The sequence below is a fragment of the Xiphias gladius genome, chromosome 3 (genome assembly GCF_016859285.1).
Source record: "Xiphias gladius isolate SHS-SW01 ecotype Sanya breed wild chromosome 3, ASM1685928v1, whole genome shotgun sequence".
Classification (NCBI taxonomy): domain Eukaryota; kingdom Metazoa; phylum Chordata; class Actinopteri; order Istiophoriformes; family Xiphiidae; genus Xiphias; species Xiphias gladius.
Genome location: NC_053402.1, coordinates 18929528 through 18948570, shown reverse-complemented (window position 1 = coordinate 18948570; position 19043 = coordinate 18929528). Strand labels below are relative to the sequence as shown.

Below are 19043 nucleotides of genomic sequence, written 5' to 3'. Positions count from 1 at the left end.
ATATTGCACACGCTGTTCATAATTGAGGCCCGTCGAACTTTGTCCTAGAATAACCTTAGCTGAGTGGTTATTATTTCACAGACATCCCACACCAAAGGCAAAGCAAACCGAAAAGGGGCAGGGATAGAACAGCCGCTTCATGGCTGTCTGACTGTCAAACCCTTCCTCTCATCTCTTTGGGTCTGGTACATCACAAGCACTCTCAATGGACACAAGGCAGGTCAAAGCGGGCCTTATTAAAGTGGCCCTCAAACACACGCCCCAAACTAATCCCCTCTCCTCAAAACCGCCTACTCTTTGACACGAGCCCCCCTGCACATGTTTTGATCTCAATGCTACAAAGAATCGATTTCGTTCTGGTGAACGACTGGAAAAAAAAAAAAAAAACATTTTTGTCTATGACTGTCCCTTCACCTCCCCGGTGGGCAGCCGTGAGGGGGACAAAACGGGCCAGGGAGATTTCAAAATGGTTCCATGTGCAGGGTTTACACTTTGGGCATCACTGACTGGACTTCGATGTGCTTTAAATAATGATAACTTCAACATCTGTCACTGAGGCACAACAAAGGCCTAACATTCATAAACCAAATGAGGCAACGGCAACACTGGTAATCTAGTGTAGAGTATTTTAAATATATGGGGATGGTTTTTGTTGCCTTCAGGAAATATTTGTAGCTTTGTGCTTGTCATAATTAACCAGATCGACAAAGTCAAAATTAGCGGGAAGGGGTCGTGTGTTTGAGAGGAATTGTGCTCAATTTACGTTTCTCTATTCTCCTCTCAGACCCTTCACGAGTCAACCTACATCTGAAGTCTCTAAATATGTGCTGAGTAATATGCTTTATCTTTTTCGAACACTACACTAGAGTCGAAACAATGTCACAGATGTTGAAGTGCGATCAAATCACAACAGTGAAAGATAAATTTTGCTAGTGTTCAAAGAAGGTATCATGTTCCACAATGAAGTCTTCAAATTGAAATCTGAAAACTTTGAAGTTCAAGACAAACAAAAAAACAAACAAACAAGGAAAACACTTGAGTCACATCAGATTCCTTAAAGGGTGAAATCATGTTCTGGTCGATATGGCATGTTTTACCAGGGTGCTCTTTTTCAGTGGTGCAACAGACGCCACTTACAATGAATCATCGCACACGACTGCTGAAACCAGCAGAGTCTTTGCTCCTGCAAAGAGCTTGGCTCTACAAGTGCGTGTGTGACACAATGTGTGTATTATTCATCGCTGTGTGTGCTTGAGTTTTCGGGGTGGTTTGCGACGCCAGGTGCTAAAATGCCGGAGCAACCTGTACGATACTATCGTGGAAACATCCTGATTGTCATAATAACGTAGTTCATACACACGCATACAGAATTTCAACATTTGTATATAATACACGATTTGCATTTTTTTCCCTTCTGTTCATGTAACTGTGCCTCCTTCTCCCATTTTAAACAGAGACGTGCTGTAACAAGACTGCTCCCCGACAGTGTGCTTTTGGGAATATAATGTCATTTCAGTTTTTATGAAAATGAAACTTTAAAATGGAATATTTTCTATAATTAATTCCCAATTTTTGAAAGGGAATGGATGCCCATAAATATTTAAATAGTGTGACATGAAATCAAAGCAGACAGTGGAATGTACACTTGCAACAAAGCGTAGGTCAAAGATCGGGGGGACAATCATGTGAACTCTTTACACAGTGTGTACAAACGAAGGGGGAAAATATAGCACCAGTTCAGATTTTAAAACACATGTGATGCAAGAAAAGCCACAAATGCCCTTTTAACACAAAACAGCTTGAAACCACAATCATCACTTTGATCTGCTTTTGATTTTTTTTTTTTGTTTTTTTTTTTCTGAGCGGGCTCACATTCTACCAGGTGATGCAGGTAAGTGAGAGCAACATTATCCAGGACACACACGACTACAGGACTCACTTTGTGATTATTGCATTCTATTTTCTATGATAAAATTCACAGTCTAGATATTATATCTACTCCACTAACAACCCACTGAGTGAGGGTATACATGAGACTGGTGCGCTCTCTAAGGGGAAACTGGCAGTAAGACTGTGTGGGAGAACTTCAGAGAACCTATGGAACCAGATCAGAGTAGAGAAACCTGTCCAAGAAGAAGATCGTGACTCCATTTACAGTACGGTACTTCTTGCCATGGAAATATGAAGACTCTGCACTCTGGAGGGAGGCCAAAAGTAGAGAGGAAAAAGAAGAAAAAGAAATCCGGGGAAAAAAAGCTTGAATTTTCTCTTTATGGTTCATGATGTGATGCTGCTTGAAATGTGTAAATGTATTCCCCCCATGTCCTCATCCTCCTCCTCTTCATCACCGAGAGTTGCCAGGGGTGAGGTCCTTATTTACTGGCTCGCTGCCACCCTCCTTGCGGCTGTTGACGCTGGAGCTGTCCGGGCTACGACTGCCGGGCTTGAGAACCGCAGGGGAGAGGGGGAGGGAACTCAAAGGGGTAGGAGGGGAGGGAGACAAGGATGGAGCAGGTGTGGTGGGTGAAGAGGAAGAGGAGGAGGAGGAGGAGGTAGCAGTGGGAGTAGGGGAGGAGGACGGGCTGCTGGGCAGAGGCAGTGAGGAGGCTCGCTGCTCTCGCAGAGGCCGGTGATGACGGAGGGTGGAGGAGAGAAGCAGGGCCTCAGCGCTCAGGCCGGAGGCGGACAAGCTTGCCAACAGGGCCTTCGCTTGACTGGAGGAGGCTTTCAAGGAGGGTATTGCCCCCTCCTGGGGGTACTTCCTCAGGCCAGGGGCAAACGCTGCCGCAGGAGAGGACACGCGGCTTGAGAAAATGCCCGTTTTGATACCAGAGAGGTATGGCTCAATACTGCCACTGGTGCTGTTGGTCCCCAAGGCCTTCAGGTAGAGCAGGGACACAGGAGACAGGAAAGGAGAGGGTTGGAATGTAAAGAGATGAGGTTTTCAGGGGTCAAAGGGGAAATCATGAAAAATTAAAGTTGTTTAAATTGGTAAATTGGCTGGGCACTGTCCCCTGCAGCACCTTCCCTTACCAATACAGTCAAACATGCCCGTGCACGCATGCTTGCACACACAAACACACGCACTCGCACGCATCCTCAAACGCACACAGATTGGGGTTCAGTGTAGATTTTAGAGAAAACACTGGAGATACGAAGGTAGCTGATTAAGCAAAGGGGGGGGATGAGTGTGTGTAGCTCAGTAGTCAGGTGAACATGGTAAGAAGGAAACTGAAGAGGCCGGCTTCGGGCAGGTTGCTCACTGCTGCGGGGCCACGGGTACAGTAGGTGGGCAGGCCAGGAGGTGCAGGGCGGTGCGGGTTCACGCAGGGTGACGGGGTGGGTGGGGTTGCGCCGCAGGAACGAGTGTCGGAGGAAACATGTAGTGGAGGGGGTAAAGGGTGAGGAGGGTGACGGAGAGGTGAAAAACAGAACAAGAGACAAACACAGGAGATCGTTATTCAGGTTGATATCGGCCTGTGTGATGCAAGCCAAGAGACAGGTTGCCATCTACACATGATGACCAAACCTTTGCTAAACACAACTTCTCTCACAGGACGCAGCAGTGATGGCGAGCAACTGCAAGTGACACTGTTGACCATCTTTATTTTGACACTTGTTTTAATGAGTGTTACTCATTAAAAGAATGCTAAATATTCTGATGGACAGACAGCATCACACCCTCAGCCCTTTCGTGTCATGCTGGAATTAGCCAGGAGGTGGCACTGTTCCAACATATGAAACTTGCGGGCGACACATTGTCAACACGTACATGTATATGTCTCTCTTTTACAGGTGGAGCTACGCTGAATGCGTCCGGCAGAAACAGTTGGTATGTTCTATGTACAGGGAGCAGACCATGCAAGATGGACCTGAGTCCTGACAGGTCGAGATGAGAGCGAGAATTTGTTTTAAAGAGCCAAAACTAATTTCAAAGAATTTTACGCCTTGGGGAAGTTTTATTTCGCTTTTCTTAAGTAGCAACAGGAGAAGAGTTTTTGCTGTGGCTGTAAAAGTTTTAAAAGGTGTTTGTAATAGGATTACGGGGATTAGTTTAGTACGAAAGGAGAGCAGGTGTGCTAGTCTAAACTGCACTGCTGGGAGGCTTTCACCTGCTCTGTTGCAGCTCCAGAGCCGGCTCTGCCAACCGTCCCCAGAGAGCAGGGCCGTTTCCTTCTGCTTGAGGAAGTCCTCTCAAGCCTGGCCGACACATTTATTCTGGTCTGTGAATACGGCAGAGCGGCCGCCCTTCATCTCAAGCACTCAGAGCTTCCTGCCAAATGACTGACTCCCAGGATAGGCCTTCCCAACCTCCACCTCATGCCCGGCACCTTTAATTAGCCCGTTTTACCGCCAGAAGTAATAAGAGGCCAAATGGGAAAATGAAATATGGTTTTGTGGCATGAAAGTGATTCACATTGTCATGCCCTCCTTGATCTGTGCCAAAGCAAACTGGGAGAAATTGTGGTTTTAAACCGTCTATTCTTATCCAGAACACTGATCCGAAGGATCCTCATGCCTGGAATGCTCTAATACCGCAACCGAGCACAGCGGCAGGAGAGCACCATCAGACAGGCTCTGTTAATTTAAACACCCGCAATTAACACGCAGAGGTAACATCTGAACGGAAAATGACAAAAAACCTTGAACATTGATGCCACTTTTTTGCTCCTATGACCCAGTCTATTTGGACCACATTATTTGCAGGGGTATTTCAAGGAATGTGGTCAGGGGTAGTAAGGATAAGGCATGACAACTAAAATCTGTTTGGCTAAAACCTGATTGCTAGCCAACAATCCTAAATTATGATCGGCTGAATGCAATGGTCGAGGCCAGTTCATTTAGCCAGCATATTTTATCTTGATGAAACTACTAACTTGAAATTGGCAACACTAAACGCAGGACCCACATAAATCCAAAAAGTGGTGCCAGTGCATCTTGTTTTAGCTGACTACAGAGGGTACACAGTGATGTCTTAAAAATGTTAAACTCTCCCTCCAGTTGGCTTTCATGACACGTTAATGAACACCAGCTGCCTTGTGTGGATAGCGCCAGTGCTACTGATCCATTCATGTATTAGCTGGGGTGAGAGGACCACTGGGAGTCTCCAAAGTGCTGTGCTCATTCCTTGAGTTTGTGCTCGGTTCGAAACGCCCTGGAAATGTCAATTATCGTTGGGCCAGAGGGGACAAACGAGAACAATCTAAAACACCAACGGGAGCTGGAAGTAGGGTGAAAGTTCGGGATTACATTTAAGGGGTAATGTCCTGGAAAGTTTAAGAGAAGAGACACCTTTACCTTTAGCTGTGGGCCGAGTAGAGATGTCACCCAAGGTGGGCACGTCTGATTGTCAGAACAACAGTGTCAGTCAAAAGTGGGATCAGCAGGTGTGAGTTTGAAGTTAAAATGTGGGTGAGGGGAAGTTCTGCCTCTTATAGGGCTATTTTTTTAGGTTACAGGTCAATAGTAAGGCATAATGAGTGGATCCTGGAAAGACGGATGCAGGAAGACTGACTGATTTCACACATTCTGCAAAAATATATTCTTTAAAAAAATAACCTGCTCATTTTTTAGTTGCCCAAAAGTAGCAGAATGCATCATATCTTGTTTTTTAGTGGCTATAATTAGGATTTCTTTTCAGAAGGGTCACAGGCCTGCTGTCAGTGAAGAGGGAAAAAAAAAAAAAACAAACCCAAAAAACGAACACATTGGATTGGGTGGAGTTAACATAAAGTTGGCAAAAGTTTCTAATTAGCTCTAAAAGGCTGTATGCAAATTTGCCAACCACCTTGATAATATGATGAGATGAACTGCAGATAATCAGCATGTTTTTGAAGCATTGTCCATGTTCAGCTGTTTCATTATCCTGAATTTGAAAAATGATTTAGTAGGCAGATTTTGCTTCATCCATCTGCAAGCTAAACTGTCAGGATCTGCGCTGTTCTGACCAAAAAAGGAGCTATTTCAAATGTGTGGAAACAGCGTGTGGAAACCAACAACACAACGTTCTCAGCATCGTGACTTCATTGGGGTTTGAATAAGGGGTCGAATTATTTGTGTTGTCTTTTTTCGTCCCAGCTCATGCTAGAAGACATGACCCTGCATGATTAACATAGTTTGCCCTTCAAGTTTGTGGAACTACTACTCCTACTACTCCTTAAGCAGATACATAATCCAAACCTATATGGAGTCAAAAGTTCAATATTGAATAGATAAAGAAGACATTTTGAAATAAATCATCATATGAATAAATTGTATAAAATATATCACAAAATATATAACAATTTGTTACATTTCCATGAAGTTATTACACTGACTCCTGATGCTGAGTAATAATCCAAGATCACAACGCCGTCTAGCTAGTTAGCCAGCTGTTTAGGTAGCGTGTGCAGGCTTGTCAAGCTTAATAAATAAAAGATGTAAGTGTCTGCGTCTGTGTATTTACAGCTAGATGGGCGATTCACAATTACTTTATTGTTACTCTAGTACTCAAACTTTATTCGGCAAAATGCCATCATGAAATAAGAACAGAATTTTGAAATAAATATGTATACTATAAAATAAAAAGGATTCCTTTAAAACTTTAATAATATAATAATTAATAATAATGAGTTCAGTTTTATAATTTAAATAATTCCTCAAGTTTTTACACAGTTCATCAGTGTGACTATTTATTTCATATTTATTCATTTAGTATTGAACTTTTGACTCCATATAGGTTTGGATTATGTATCTGCTTAAGGAGTAGGAGTAGTGGTATTTGGACTAATACAACCACATTGGTTGGCAGTCGTATACTAAAAATGCTTCGCTTTCCGAATGAACGTCCTGTGCTTGTTTTTGTATGACAAAACCTCTTCAAACCTCTACCTACTGGTGTACTAATTGTCTGCTTGACCTCTCAACTACGCGCTGCACCTCGTACTTCAAAAATGCCAAAAATGTAAGCTTTTGGCTAAATTCTCTCGGTTTAGGTTAGCCGGTTCTGTTATTGGTTTTTTGTTATTCTTCGTGCAGTTGCAGTTACGGTGCCTCCCTAAACAACTTGGCACCAACTTCCCACGCTGGCAATTAGCTTTGAATATCCCCTGTTCCCTTGTGGGTAGTGCTTTCGCACATTCAGCATCTTTTCACAATGACCGTTTTGAACAGTCTGTGGACAAAGCGTGCCGCGTGTGTGAGTGTCATACTGAAATAATGGGATTAATTTTGTATTCATTAGACAAGTGTAAAATTCCACCCTGCTTCCAAATCACAGGGAATGAGAGACACTGACGGGAAAAGTGAAAAGGAGAAAGGGGCAGCATTTTTTAAATTGCGGAGTACAGAAAGCGGAAGAAGGAAAGAGAGACATAAAGAAGAAGAAACGTGAAAGATTTAATGGAGGTGAAAGAGAACTGTCCTCTTCATAGTGAATAACCAGTGATTGCCACTGACTCGATGGGCGATTATTACATAGCACTGCAGAGATTCCCTCCAATCTTCTCTCAGTCTGAGGCGAAACAAAGCTTCATTACTCCCCCCAAATCTCAAATTTCTCTTTCTCTGCAATCCTCAAGACTGAATTTGTGTCTGAATGGTCCGTCAAATTCTGGGCAGAGTATGGAGGTTTAGGTGCACTTCACTGCTCCTCTTATTTTTCAAATTACATTGACATTAAGTTTTTTTTTTTTTTTGTTTTTTTTTTACCTGTGCACAAGCATAGTGCAGAAATCTTCTATTGGCTTTACCGGGCTGACATGCTTCAACAGTTCAATTTTCTCGCCTCTGGAGGCCATCTAGCATCCTTGTGTCCAGTCTTTTCATATGTTAAAGCACTAAAATGCTAGCAATTTAAAACCAAGAAAGATGTAGAGCCAGCTATCAGGCAAATGTATAATAACAAATGTATAGAGAGAGGCTTTACAAAAGTTTTATAAATGAATGCCTGACTTTCTACTAGACCTCAGAAATAAAACATCTGTGAAGGAGTGACTATATTTCGAAGTTCCCTGTGACCGGGCTGATTTCTTACTCAAAAGAAAGTGGCGGCCAAGTTTTACATTTTTTAAGACCAAAAGAACCAAATGCAGGACTAATCCTTCACCGCTTCAGCCTGTCTGACACACATCTTTCTGTGGGATACAGGTCTTGCAGAGGATCCTTCCATCTGTTTCAACAATCCCATGATAATGGGCCGTCATAGTAATGTTGTTTCACCATCAAAGAATTTATGATCATTAGCTAAACCAGCTTTAAATTCATCATCAATTCATCATTTCTGTTGTCTTTCTAATACACTAAATTTAAGCTTATGTCTTGAATATTACACAGTATTACAGTAATACATAATCTGCTAATTGTAAGATGAGGAGTAGAGTGTGGTGGGGACATGCGTTTGTGTTTTGCAGGTAAGGAGAGATGGTACAGGCCTAATTATGATTAATCTGGTGTGTAAAACACACACCACATGCTGCCACTACCACATAGTAGTGAGGGTATCTGGAAAAGTACCATCTGCAGGCAGGCTGCCAGATCAAGCGTGCATTGGCCTCAACAGTGCTAAATATAAGGATGATACCTGCTGCTGGCCCTGTAGCTTCAGGAAGTCGTCTCTTTTGCCACTTTTAGTCTTGTCTGTGCTGTTCTGCTGCAGGTGCTTCAGCTTGGAGGCAGCTGAAGAGTGGAGAACCTTACCGACACTGGAAATATTTCCTCCCTGAGGGGAGAGGAGAGGAGAGGAGAGGGAAGGAAAGGAGAAGAGAAGAGAAGAGAAAGTGTGAATCAGACCTTAGACACACAGTACATGGTCGTAGGTTTTCTCCTCTTTAGGGCCTTTAGTTTATGCCTCAGATACACGTAAACTGTTCTTTAAGGTCAGAGTTTGTAGCCAATATAAAACTGAACTATCCACTGCAGAGTTTCCCCATTTATCAGCTGAAAATCACAAAGAAGATATAAAAACGCAGTATCAAAACTGACACTGCGTAGCCTAGCCTCACATCAGGTTCCACGAGGCAGTGTGCTTAATGATCTTTCCCAATGAGTTACTCTGTTGACTGTCTCTAATGTGCACAAAAACAAATACACATTCAGCCAAATTTCCTTCCAACTATGCCTCCTTTTGCACACAGAGACATTAGCTGAAATGAAAACTAAAAACAGATTAACTGTAGTAGTCTCAAATAGCCCGTCTTTCTCTGCTACAGTCATTCATGCCTGTCTTCTTTCCTTGCTCATTCTTCTCTTGATGTGAGGCAGAATTTTGAAATACGGACAAAAAATATACAGTATGCTTAATTTTTATTCGAATGTCCTAATTAAAAACGGAATTGTATTGGTGCTTGAAAGAGGATCACTTGTCAGTGTGAATTTGGTGAGTACATGAGCAAATGTTGGACAAGAGCAGGAAAGAAGGGTTATGGGAGTGATGTGAGTGATGAAATAATGTGTGAAGACTCTGTAATCCTCATCCATGCCCATGGGAATGCTCCCTGGCTCTACATCAGAGGGCTGAAACTCACCATGACAGTGTGGCTGTCAAGTATTGCATCCCTGCATTGAGTGGGAGGCTACATTCAGAGCAACAGGGAATACTTCGCAAGCTGTCAAGACACTTCACTGAAGTGGCAGCTGACACAGCAACGCAATCACTCTTTTGATTATCACTAATCTTCTGAGTTACAGTCAACTGGAGGTGAGTTGAAAGGAGGCTACTCGGAATGTCTGCTAATAGAGTTAAACACGTGGTCAGTAGATATTAACAAGATTGACTAGATGTCTGTTCGCCTAAATTGTTCAGGAGCCATCAACTACTAATACAGGATTCAAGATTGATGATGAAGTCGCTCGCTATTCCTTGTACCTTTTTTTTTTTTTTCAACTTTCTTTGCATTCAGTGACACAAAGTCACCAAGTAACGTTTGGTTTGTGCAATTATGATGTGACAAAGTGCATAAAATATGCATTTATGCTTGCTTAAATGCAGCACAACAGCTGATGTACATAGTCCCATACAGTCCCAAAATTCAAAGGGAAAGACTTGATGTCAAGGAACAACAAAGATAAGAAGACAGATTCATTTGATAGCGCTATGAGGAGAAAGGAGAAGAAGAAAAAAACGTTTGGATTATCTATGCAACCTTTTATTGGCGTAACAAAAGGTTAAATTGGCTGGCTTTACTGACTGAACATGGATGCAAGAACAGATCGATAAAAAAAAAACAATTAACAACTTCTTGGCTCAACAGGACGACAGCCCAAACACTAATCACAGAACAGACGAGATGGGGAGGAAGTCTGTTGTCTGTCCCTTCAACATACTTTGGATTACAAATACAATTAGATGTTGACCGAATCAGGGAGCAGAAATCAGAAGCTTGAAAGTGAAGTTCCAACAACCACCCAGAGAGAAGAAGTGAAGAAAGAAAATAGAGCATGCCCCTTAGAGCAGGAATCTGCACAGCAGGTGTAAACAATGAACCTGGATCGATGCTGGGCTCAAAGACGACGGCTTGGGTGGCACAGGAGGCTTCTTGGTCTCTAAGGCTGGACTACGGGTCATCTGTGCAGGACCACTTTTGATGGCTATCTCAGTGTAGATCTGCTCTGCAGTTGGATGGCCACTGATCTCTATCAAAGTGTTCTCCAGCTCGCGGATAGTCTCCTCCAAGCTGTCCAGCCTCCTGTAGGTGTTGCGTCGGACATCTTCTGTCTTTCTCGTCCGACTGGCTAGGTTATCCAAAGAGCTAGCGGAGCCACATGAATCAAGAGTACTGTTTACTAAACTTTGCTGTTCCTCAGGAATCATCTTAGTTTTAGTGATGTGCTGAAGTGTCAGCGTCCTGTCCCCTGTCTCTATCCCTCTTCTCAGAGCCTCCAACAGAGAGCTTAGCTGGCCTGAGTGAAAGCAGGGTTTTATTCTGGCTTTGGGCGCCGGTTTGGATGACTCCAGGAGGGAATGCAGCAGCCTATAGGCCTCCCTGACTGTTTTTTCCTCCCTGAAAAGCACTAGGAGTGGTCGGTCACCCAGCCGATCCTCAGAGATCACTTTTGTCTGTGGAAAGATGGTGAGAGTCTGTAAAACCTTTCCCGTAGTCTTGCTGAGATCCTGGGCCTCAAGAGAAGACACCACCCTCACCTCCATCTCTGTCAACAGCAGCCCCTGTTTTAATTCCATATCCTGTGTAAAACAATGCTGCTCTTGCTGAGAATAGCCTCCAAATGAATCCCTTTCATTTGCAATTTGAGTCTCATAGACCATGTGATGACCCGTCCAACCTCTTGATGGACTCTCCTCCACAGGGTCATTTCCTAAATCTCTGATGGGATCCTCTGAGGCAGCGGGCGATGCTGGCAAACACTCTGTCAACACGATGTGGGGGACGGGAGACAAGCGACTTCCCTATAGATGAGGAAAGCAATTGAGCTTTAAATTCAATCACATTGAACTGGTCTTAGGTTTAGCACAGTCCAACAACTTCAAGTGAGACTGATGATCCCTGCATAATAAGACAAACTAGCAAGACTAAAAACAAAAAAAGAAAAAGAGAGAGAGAAAGGAGTTAGCAATATTATTAACTTGTGTGTAATGTATTTCTAGATAATTTCCTATTGACATAAATGGCTCTCACACAAAAAACAACATCAAAAACTTTGTGTGGTTGTGAAGGACTAATGCATTCATATATAAAGGAACTAAATGTGGGAGTAGGTTTGTATACCATGAATGGTTTGTGGGAAGGTTGCAATTGTGCTTCCCGAGGCAAGTGACTGACTGTTTTTAATTAACACTTTCATTAATTGTTTCATGCAAAGTTAAATCTGCATTAACCAATAATCTCAGTGTTCGCATTGAATCAATTGAAGAATGATGTTTGACGCTACTTTCATGGTGCCAAAAATCACAAGAGAATATTACCCAACTCTGCAGGTCTTCTAGCCGTAGCAGCTTTGGAGATTTTTGGAGTTTTTTTAGTTCATTGTTTTGACTTTGAAACACATTCACTTTATGATTGAGCCCTAATGCTATCATCAACATAGGCTGCTGTATTTCCAGCAAAACAAATCTCTGTACGCTACCTGTCCAGCAACGAAGGACAGATAAAATTAGCAACTAGCTGTTGAAGAGAGTTGAGCCAGTAGTATGGTGGTGACAATGTAAGTCAGTCGGTTTCAATGTTTTTCTGCCCCAGATTCACTAAAATATGACCAATGCAGCTTTAACTTCAACGTGTGTGCATACAGTTGTTCAAAGTAGTAAAAACACCATCAAGTAATTGAATTGGATATGGTTACAGAGACTCAAAACCAGCAACATAATGCAATTTTAAAATTGTGTGATTAGTGTGAAAATAAGCCCTTGCTTTGGTGTATTCTGCATATTTTTAGTTTGGATTCCTTAAACCAGGAATGCATGCACATCAATGACAAAAAGAGACACTGGTGAGCAATAACATCTGCTGTGTGATTATCAGGTTGCAGAGACGAGAGGAGTGCATGAGTGCATGTGTCTAGAGGCTGAGCGGTAGCCAGGGGTTTCTGTGTTTGGTAGACGGGTTAAGAGCGAACAGAGATTGAGGTTTTAAAAGGTTTAATCCACAGCACTCAGGGTCAGCCAGAGTGTTACCTCAGTGCCTGGGGCCTGAGAGGACCACAGGTCCAATCTGCAGGGGGGTACGCTTTTCCTGCTGCGAGGGTTAACGGGCAGGGAACAGGGAGGGGGCAGGGTGAGCCTTACTGGGGCTCTCTCAAACAGCTGGGAAGGGAAGAGGGAGGTTCAAAAGCTGTCATAGCAGAATAAAAACACAACAGCCACTGAATAATCACAATTAGTTGGTGCAGACTCTTTGTTCCATCCAATATCAGGTATGCCATCTCAAACACAGTCCAAGCAGCCATCAGGGTCTGTCTGCCTGGCTCTGATCTGTGAGCCCTGGGTGATGATGTGTGTGACTGAGCTGTACGTGATCTTCGGGCTCTCCCACAGCCACAGGCAGGGGGACATATGGCACCTGCTGCTTGAACATGTGGTAATGATGGTGAGCATATCTGCACACACATTATGCGTGTGTGTGTGTGTGTGTGTGTGTGTATGAGCGCACAAGCCAGTGGCAGGTTGTGAATGTAACATAATAATAAAAAAAGTGCAGTTTTCCCACTTATTGAACGCCAGCCTGTTGAGGATATGATCAATATAATGCACAATTAATGTCTTAGTTTACCTCCAATTCGGCAGCAATTTTCTCCTCCTCCCCTTCCTCCTTGTCCCCAGAGGCCAGAGTTGGGGGTGTAGATGCAGGACGAGGGTTTTCAGACACGGCCCTCCTCAGTTTTACGTGAGGCTTCTGGCCTTCAGCCTCTTCTGATTCAGATTTCTACAGTCACAAATATAAAAAGGGCTTTTAATGTGTCCAAAGCTTGCAACATGAACATTTTATTGACAGGCACACTATGATTTGATCTAACAAGAATATTCCCTAATACTACAAAACAACAGATTAGCTCCCATTAACTTCTCTCTATAATCTGTTGATTTCTAGATCTGAGGAAAATCCTTGTAGCACTAAAATGTTGCGCGTTTGTCAATAAAATATTTTACCTGCAGAATCCTTACTTTATATAATACAGTGTACTTGTGAAAATTGTAAAACGGTATGCAAGTTTTTTTTTCTGCCTTACCTTTATACTTTTTCCAGGAATGAGGGGCTCTCCACTGCGGGCGGTCAGGCCTGGAGACGACGGGAAGCTACGTCTAGGTGGTGGTGGAGGAGGAGACTTGGAGGGTTTCTCCGTGCGGTATCGAGGCACCGTCAGCTCATCTGGAAAAATAAGTAATATGGTTATCTTGAGAAAGGAGCACTTCCCGCATAATACATTTACAGTCATTTTAGAATGAGATATTTGAAATTTTCAGTCATGATATCATGTGTAGTGTGCAACACCGAGTACAATGTGTAAAACTAACCAATTTTCTTAAAAATCATACTGTATCTCCACTTTTTCAAATTTTATTTCAGTTTAGGAAGCACATGTTCTTGAGAAGATCTGATGACCTTGTAAAAATATTTTGAAACTAATTGTATTAGTTTAAAAATGTGGTTACCCTGCAAACAAAGATGTTTTTCTAAGCTCTTGAAAAGTTGAAAATTTGAAGAAGTAAAGGTTTTCTCTTGACAATGCTGCATAAAAATTATGCCAGCCAAAGCACTGAACTCTCCATCTTACCAGAGCCACGCCTGGATCCTCCCTCTTTCCCAGAAAGCTTGTGCTGGGGCTTGTTGGCCCGGTGCTCTGGGGTTCCTGCCCCACTCTGAGGGGTATGGGAGGAAGTTGTGTTGGAGGAGGGCTTGATCTGCTTGGCAGCAAAGTCCAGGTCTGGAATAGCCTTCATTAACTCAGCCTGGGTCTCCTCCAGCAGCCGGTTGATGTCCTGAGCACTGTACTGGGTCAGGCTGGCACGCTTCTCCTCCCAGTCCCGCTCTGCTGCCTGTGGATTGGAGAGACGGGTCTGAACGCTTTATAAACACACACTGACTGGTGTAACTACGTTACTGTACTGAGGCTTTAGTGTTGTCCCTCACTTGTGAGTCACTTAAGGTAAAAGCGCCTGCCAAATGAGTAAATGTAAATGTAATGATATGATTTGTAATGCAAAATTATGTACAGTAGGTGGTCTAAAAAGAGGAAAATGTGAAAAACAGCAGAAATCATTCCTACCAGTCGGACCTCCACGGACAAGGCTTTGTCCGCAGCAGCACGTCGCTCCAGCTCCTCCAAGGCTTTCCCCTTGTGGGGAACAGGAGGATAATTGTCCTTGTGAGGGCCGGATGGGTTCCCGTGTCCTCGGCTGAGGCTGGAGTGGGGGCTCCAGTTGGACAAGCTGTTGCCTCCCCCAAGGTCATTGATGGTGAGTGGTGGGCTGGTGGGAATGTCAAAGTCTGAAAACTTCCGCAAGTCATCGTTGTGCTTCGATGAAGGACTAGAAAAGTCCTCCTGCTTCTTCCACAACCCCCCATTCGCTTGTCTGGCAAAAAATGGAAGATGAATTCATTAATCAACTGAAATGTAACACAAACTAAAGCGTGAATAATCCCTGATTTGAAGCGAAGACAATTTTTGCTTAATGCCATAAAACATCCAAAAAACACTGTGCAGGCCGCAAACCTCCACCATTACTGAATAATTCTCCAACTTGCTGTTACCCACAAAGATGAGAGAAAAAGTGATGTGTCTTTTGGACACAAAGCTGATTAGGAGAAGGACAACAGAAGGCTAAAGGGCCATTTAAAAGTCCAAGTCCACACTCACCATAAAATTAAAAAGCCTTTATTCGTGTGACTGACAAGAGCCTTCATCAGGGTGTCACCCACTAAAGTCAGTTGGTCACATTAATGCTAGGAGGTTGAATGCATCCTCGTCAACTTTTTTTTCTACGCACATTATGATTTTGAAATCATTTCTCAGTCTATGATAGTTTAAGAGCTTCGGCTTAAAAACAATAAAAGTTTAATTGTGAAAATCCCTGATACAGATCCATCAATTTTCCGTGGTCCAAGCTCTGTCTGTCGACTACATTCTATGAAAAAATCCATAATGTTCTGCTGACACACAAGCAAAGAGGGGTGAAAACAATCTCGGCTGTACAAATGGAAAAGCCTCTCTTGGACTGATTACAAATGGGCAAGTTTCCATGTTACTGCAAGTGCTGCTACGTAAGAATTTATTTGACAATTGCTCCCATCAGTATTCACAGGGTTATTAAAAACTTTTCAATTTCTAAGGACAGCTTCAATATCCAACACACACAGGCTTTCTTCAATAGGGGTGTAGAGGTAAAGCAGGTGCTGATGAACTGTTGCTCTCAGATGGAACAGGTTCATACTTGCGCATGGTGGCGAGGGTGTCAGTTATAGTCTTGCAGCGCTTTAACAGGGCATCGAGTCTGTGCGGCTCTTCCTTCAGGAATTTGACGGCCTCCACTTCTACCCTGAGCACCACCCGCATCTTACTCTGCAGGCCTGGGAACTGATCTGCAGGAGAAAAAGCGGCCGAGTAACACAGGAAGCTAAAGATGTTTCCCAAACAAATCAATTCTACTACTCAGAGACACTGAAAGCCTTTTAATGTAATCAGATAAAACATTTTTGAACTATTGTAAATGGTCAGGGAGGTCATTACGACAATGAGCAGTCTGGGCAATCTGAGACTGATTAAATGTTTGACAAACTGGGTGTGGGCGACTTAAAGATAATCGGTGCCTTGGTAAGCAATTAGTGCATTATAAACTCTCTGCCAGAGTAAAAGACTGTACAAAGAATGCGAAATGTGCCAGCATGACTCACTTTTCAGTTCTGTGAGAGTTTCTCCCAGCTTTCTCAGAACAGTGGCCTTCTCCTCCAGCTCCTGCACTGTCACGAGCTTGTGGTTGACAGATGACTCCTTCTGGATCTCCTCCACCGACTTCTCCAGGTCGCTGAGATGGAACAGACAGACGGCTGAACACCAGGGATTCTTCTGCTACACTAAAAATATTACTGAATATTTATTGCGGAAATATTCTATTTGGTTTTCGGTAAAGCGTCTGCCAATAAACTGTCTCTAAATCAACTGGCAGCTAGCTGAACAGTTCTGGACAGCTGAACCGGAGGAGTATGGATCAGTTTTTAAAAGTTTCATGCAGCAACTGATGTAAAAGGTGGAGCGGAGAATTGATAGAAACGTCAGATTGTTCAGCTCTAATGTTGACTGTGTCTGGAATGGTCAGACCTGATCTCAAAAAAAAAAAACTGCCTCAAGTTATGTAATTAATCAAAGTTCTATGTATAATTAACCAAAATAAATTGGCCATTAGCCAGGCTGAATAACACACACTGATTAGCAGAGATCATCCAACCCTTCGACCAATTAGTCTGTGATCAAAATGCAGCTCGGAGAGAGATTCAGGAACTCTTCTATCAGTCACAGAGAGATACAGGAATTATTTCTGCAGTGAACATTTCCACATATGAGAAGGAAGGTATCTGATTATTAAATCTGAAGGTAGCTCTCTGCTCTGGTTTTGCAGCCACTTCAATTAGTTGCCAGACCGTCTCATATTTCAGATCTTAATAAGCATCTTGCTCTATGCCGGGCTTAATTACAGTTACAATTTCATCCTATCGTTGCGTCACCCTGTAAGCCATCTAATTATAAAACAGATTTGAAAATGAATGACAAACAGATTGAATTTGTCATGTTTAAAGCAATTATTAATTACATGGTAAAATTTCATCTTAAACCATATAACTGTAATTCTTCTACAATACCCCTGAGTGATATTTGGTTGGGCATTCAATATATAAATTGACAGACCAACACATTTCGCCTATTGTCACTAACGTTTTGATTATTATTGATTAAAAAACAAAAGTGTTAATGAGAGGTTGGGGGACTTCATCAACCATGTACTCTTCAGCTCTTCTTCTACTGTTACTGACTGGAGCTGCTGGATGATGAGCTCCTCCTCGTTGAGGTACTTGAGTCTCTCCTCTTCCACCAGGAGGCGCTGTCTCTGCAGAGGATCCTCCTGCTTCCTCAGGGCGTCGGCAACACGCACATTCAGCTCCGCTTCTGTCCGCTTCAGCAGAGTTTTCACCGAGTCCTGGTTCTCCAGCTGCGCGCGCGCACGCACGCACGCACCACACACACACACACACACACACACACACACACATTCAAACACAACATTACAGATAACATCTATTGCTCTTACTTCAGCAGGGCATGTTGTACACTCAGCAGTTATTTGGAATTGAATTGTATCAATGTGAGCCTGAGTGGCCTCCGGAGAATAGCTTGTTGAAGTCATTAAATCTGCAATCGCTGCCACCTCAGCATAACAACGCGACAATGAAGAGGAGGCTTTTCAAAACAGGCCTCAGTGGTTTACAGCAATTGCACATTTTGTTTTGCCCCATCCTTGAGAGGGCAGACTGTGGCCTCTTGTTTTACTGTACAACCTCCACTGCTTCGTTTTTTTGCTCTGTGCTTGACTGCCTGTGTGTGTTTCAGCCACTGCTTGTGAGTTATCCTTCACAACGAATGCCTTGTTCTCGAAGGCACTGCGAAATGCAGCAAGTAGTTCACTCTGGGGAGTGTGTGTGTGTGTGTGTGTGTGTGTGTGTGTGTGTGTGTGTGTGTGTGTGTGTCAGCATGTGCATATAATATTTCCCTTAACACAGAGAGCCGGGAAGCCCCGAGGAGAACGAGGGATGTCAATGACAGAAGCACTGAGCATGAACTCAGCTCAGCGCTCGGTGTAATGAATGGAAGGTTCTACAGGACTACTGGATGTAATACAACTCCCTGGGATGAAAGCACCTGGTAAGCAAGAAAAATTAATAATTGATCAGACTCATGTTCCAGGAAGTGGAGCAAGACAACAATATTGCTAGCATTTAAAATTACCCAGTGGTCCCCAATATACTGCTATCAGTGGTGATGCAGATGCGGCAGGCTAAACGCAGAGGATATGGTAACATATTTTTAAAAAATGATTTATTGTATACTAGAAAAAATATTTTTATATTTTTTAAAATCTTGCAGTATTGTCCTCCTTCTCTCCCAGATGCCTGTCTCTACTGCACCTTCCCTCTGTATAATTCATGAGCCACATGTAAAATTTAAGGTGTCAGCCATCGCCGTGGGCAACAGTATGCGTCCATGTGCTGAGGTCACACTTGGGCAAACAGACAGGTAAGCAGCAAACTGTCCTGTCTGGATTACAGCAATGCCCCGGCTGTTTGGCTCTCTGCTTAGCCAGTTCAAGGAACCCTTGTGACTGCTGTCGTGGAACAAATAAAAGCACTGCATGCCAATCATCTGTCACTGCCATTACTCTTGCTTTTTCTTTTCCCCTGCAAGACACTCGAATCCTCCTCTCTGCCTCTGAAAGCATTTTACTCATCATCTCCTCCCGACCCCTCCTACAGTAACCATGGCACCGCTTGCATCAGGGATGAATGGAATAAATAAGGACCTCATCGCCACATTTTTTTAACCCTTCCTTGCGGCATTTCATCCGA

The 19043-nt window shown here is 43.2% G+C and overlaps 2 protein-coding genes across 2 annotated transcripts in view; both read right to left on the bottom strand.

The window, feature by feature from the left end:
- Nucleotides 1–2344: 2344 nt before the first annotated feature.
- LOC120784093 (putative protein TPRXL) lies at nt 2345–2938 on the bottom strand (the record flags this gene model as incomplete). The annotated part of the gene is made up of 1 exon (XM_040117569.1): nt 2345–2938. A coding segment is annotated over one exon (594 nt), but the record flags the coding sequence as incomplete, so codon positions are not given.
- The window catches only part of si:ch211-278a6.1 (SRC kinase signaling inhibitor 1), a 55300-nt gene continuing 39188 nt past the window's right edge, over nt 2932–19043 (bottom strand). The window contains exons 11-20 of the mRNA XM_040122727.1: nt 17457–17632; nt 16323–16453; nt 15863–16010; nt 14698–15004; nt 14206–14467; nt 13660–13799; nt 13203–13355; nt 10463–11383; nt 8561–8698; nt 2932–3265 (exon numbers count right to left, since the gene is read on the bottom strand). Of these exons, the coding sequence (XP_039978661.1) occupies nt 3260–3265; nt 8561–8698; nt 10463–11383; nt 13203–13355; nt 13660–13799; nt 14206–14467; nt 14698–15004; nt 15863–16010; nt 16323–16453; nt 17457–17632 (2382 nt within the window). The 3' untranslated portion in view covers nt 2932–3259. The remainder of the gene's footprint in view (nt 3266–8560; nt 8699–10462; nt 11384–13202; nt 13356–13659; nt 13800–14205; nt 14468–14697; nt 15005–15862; nt 16011–16322; nt 16454–17456; nt 17633–19043) is intronic.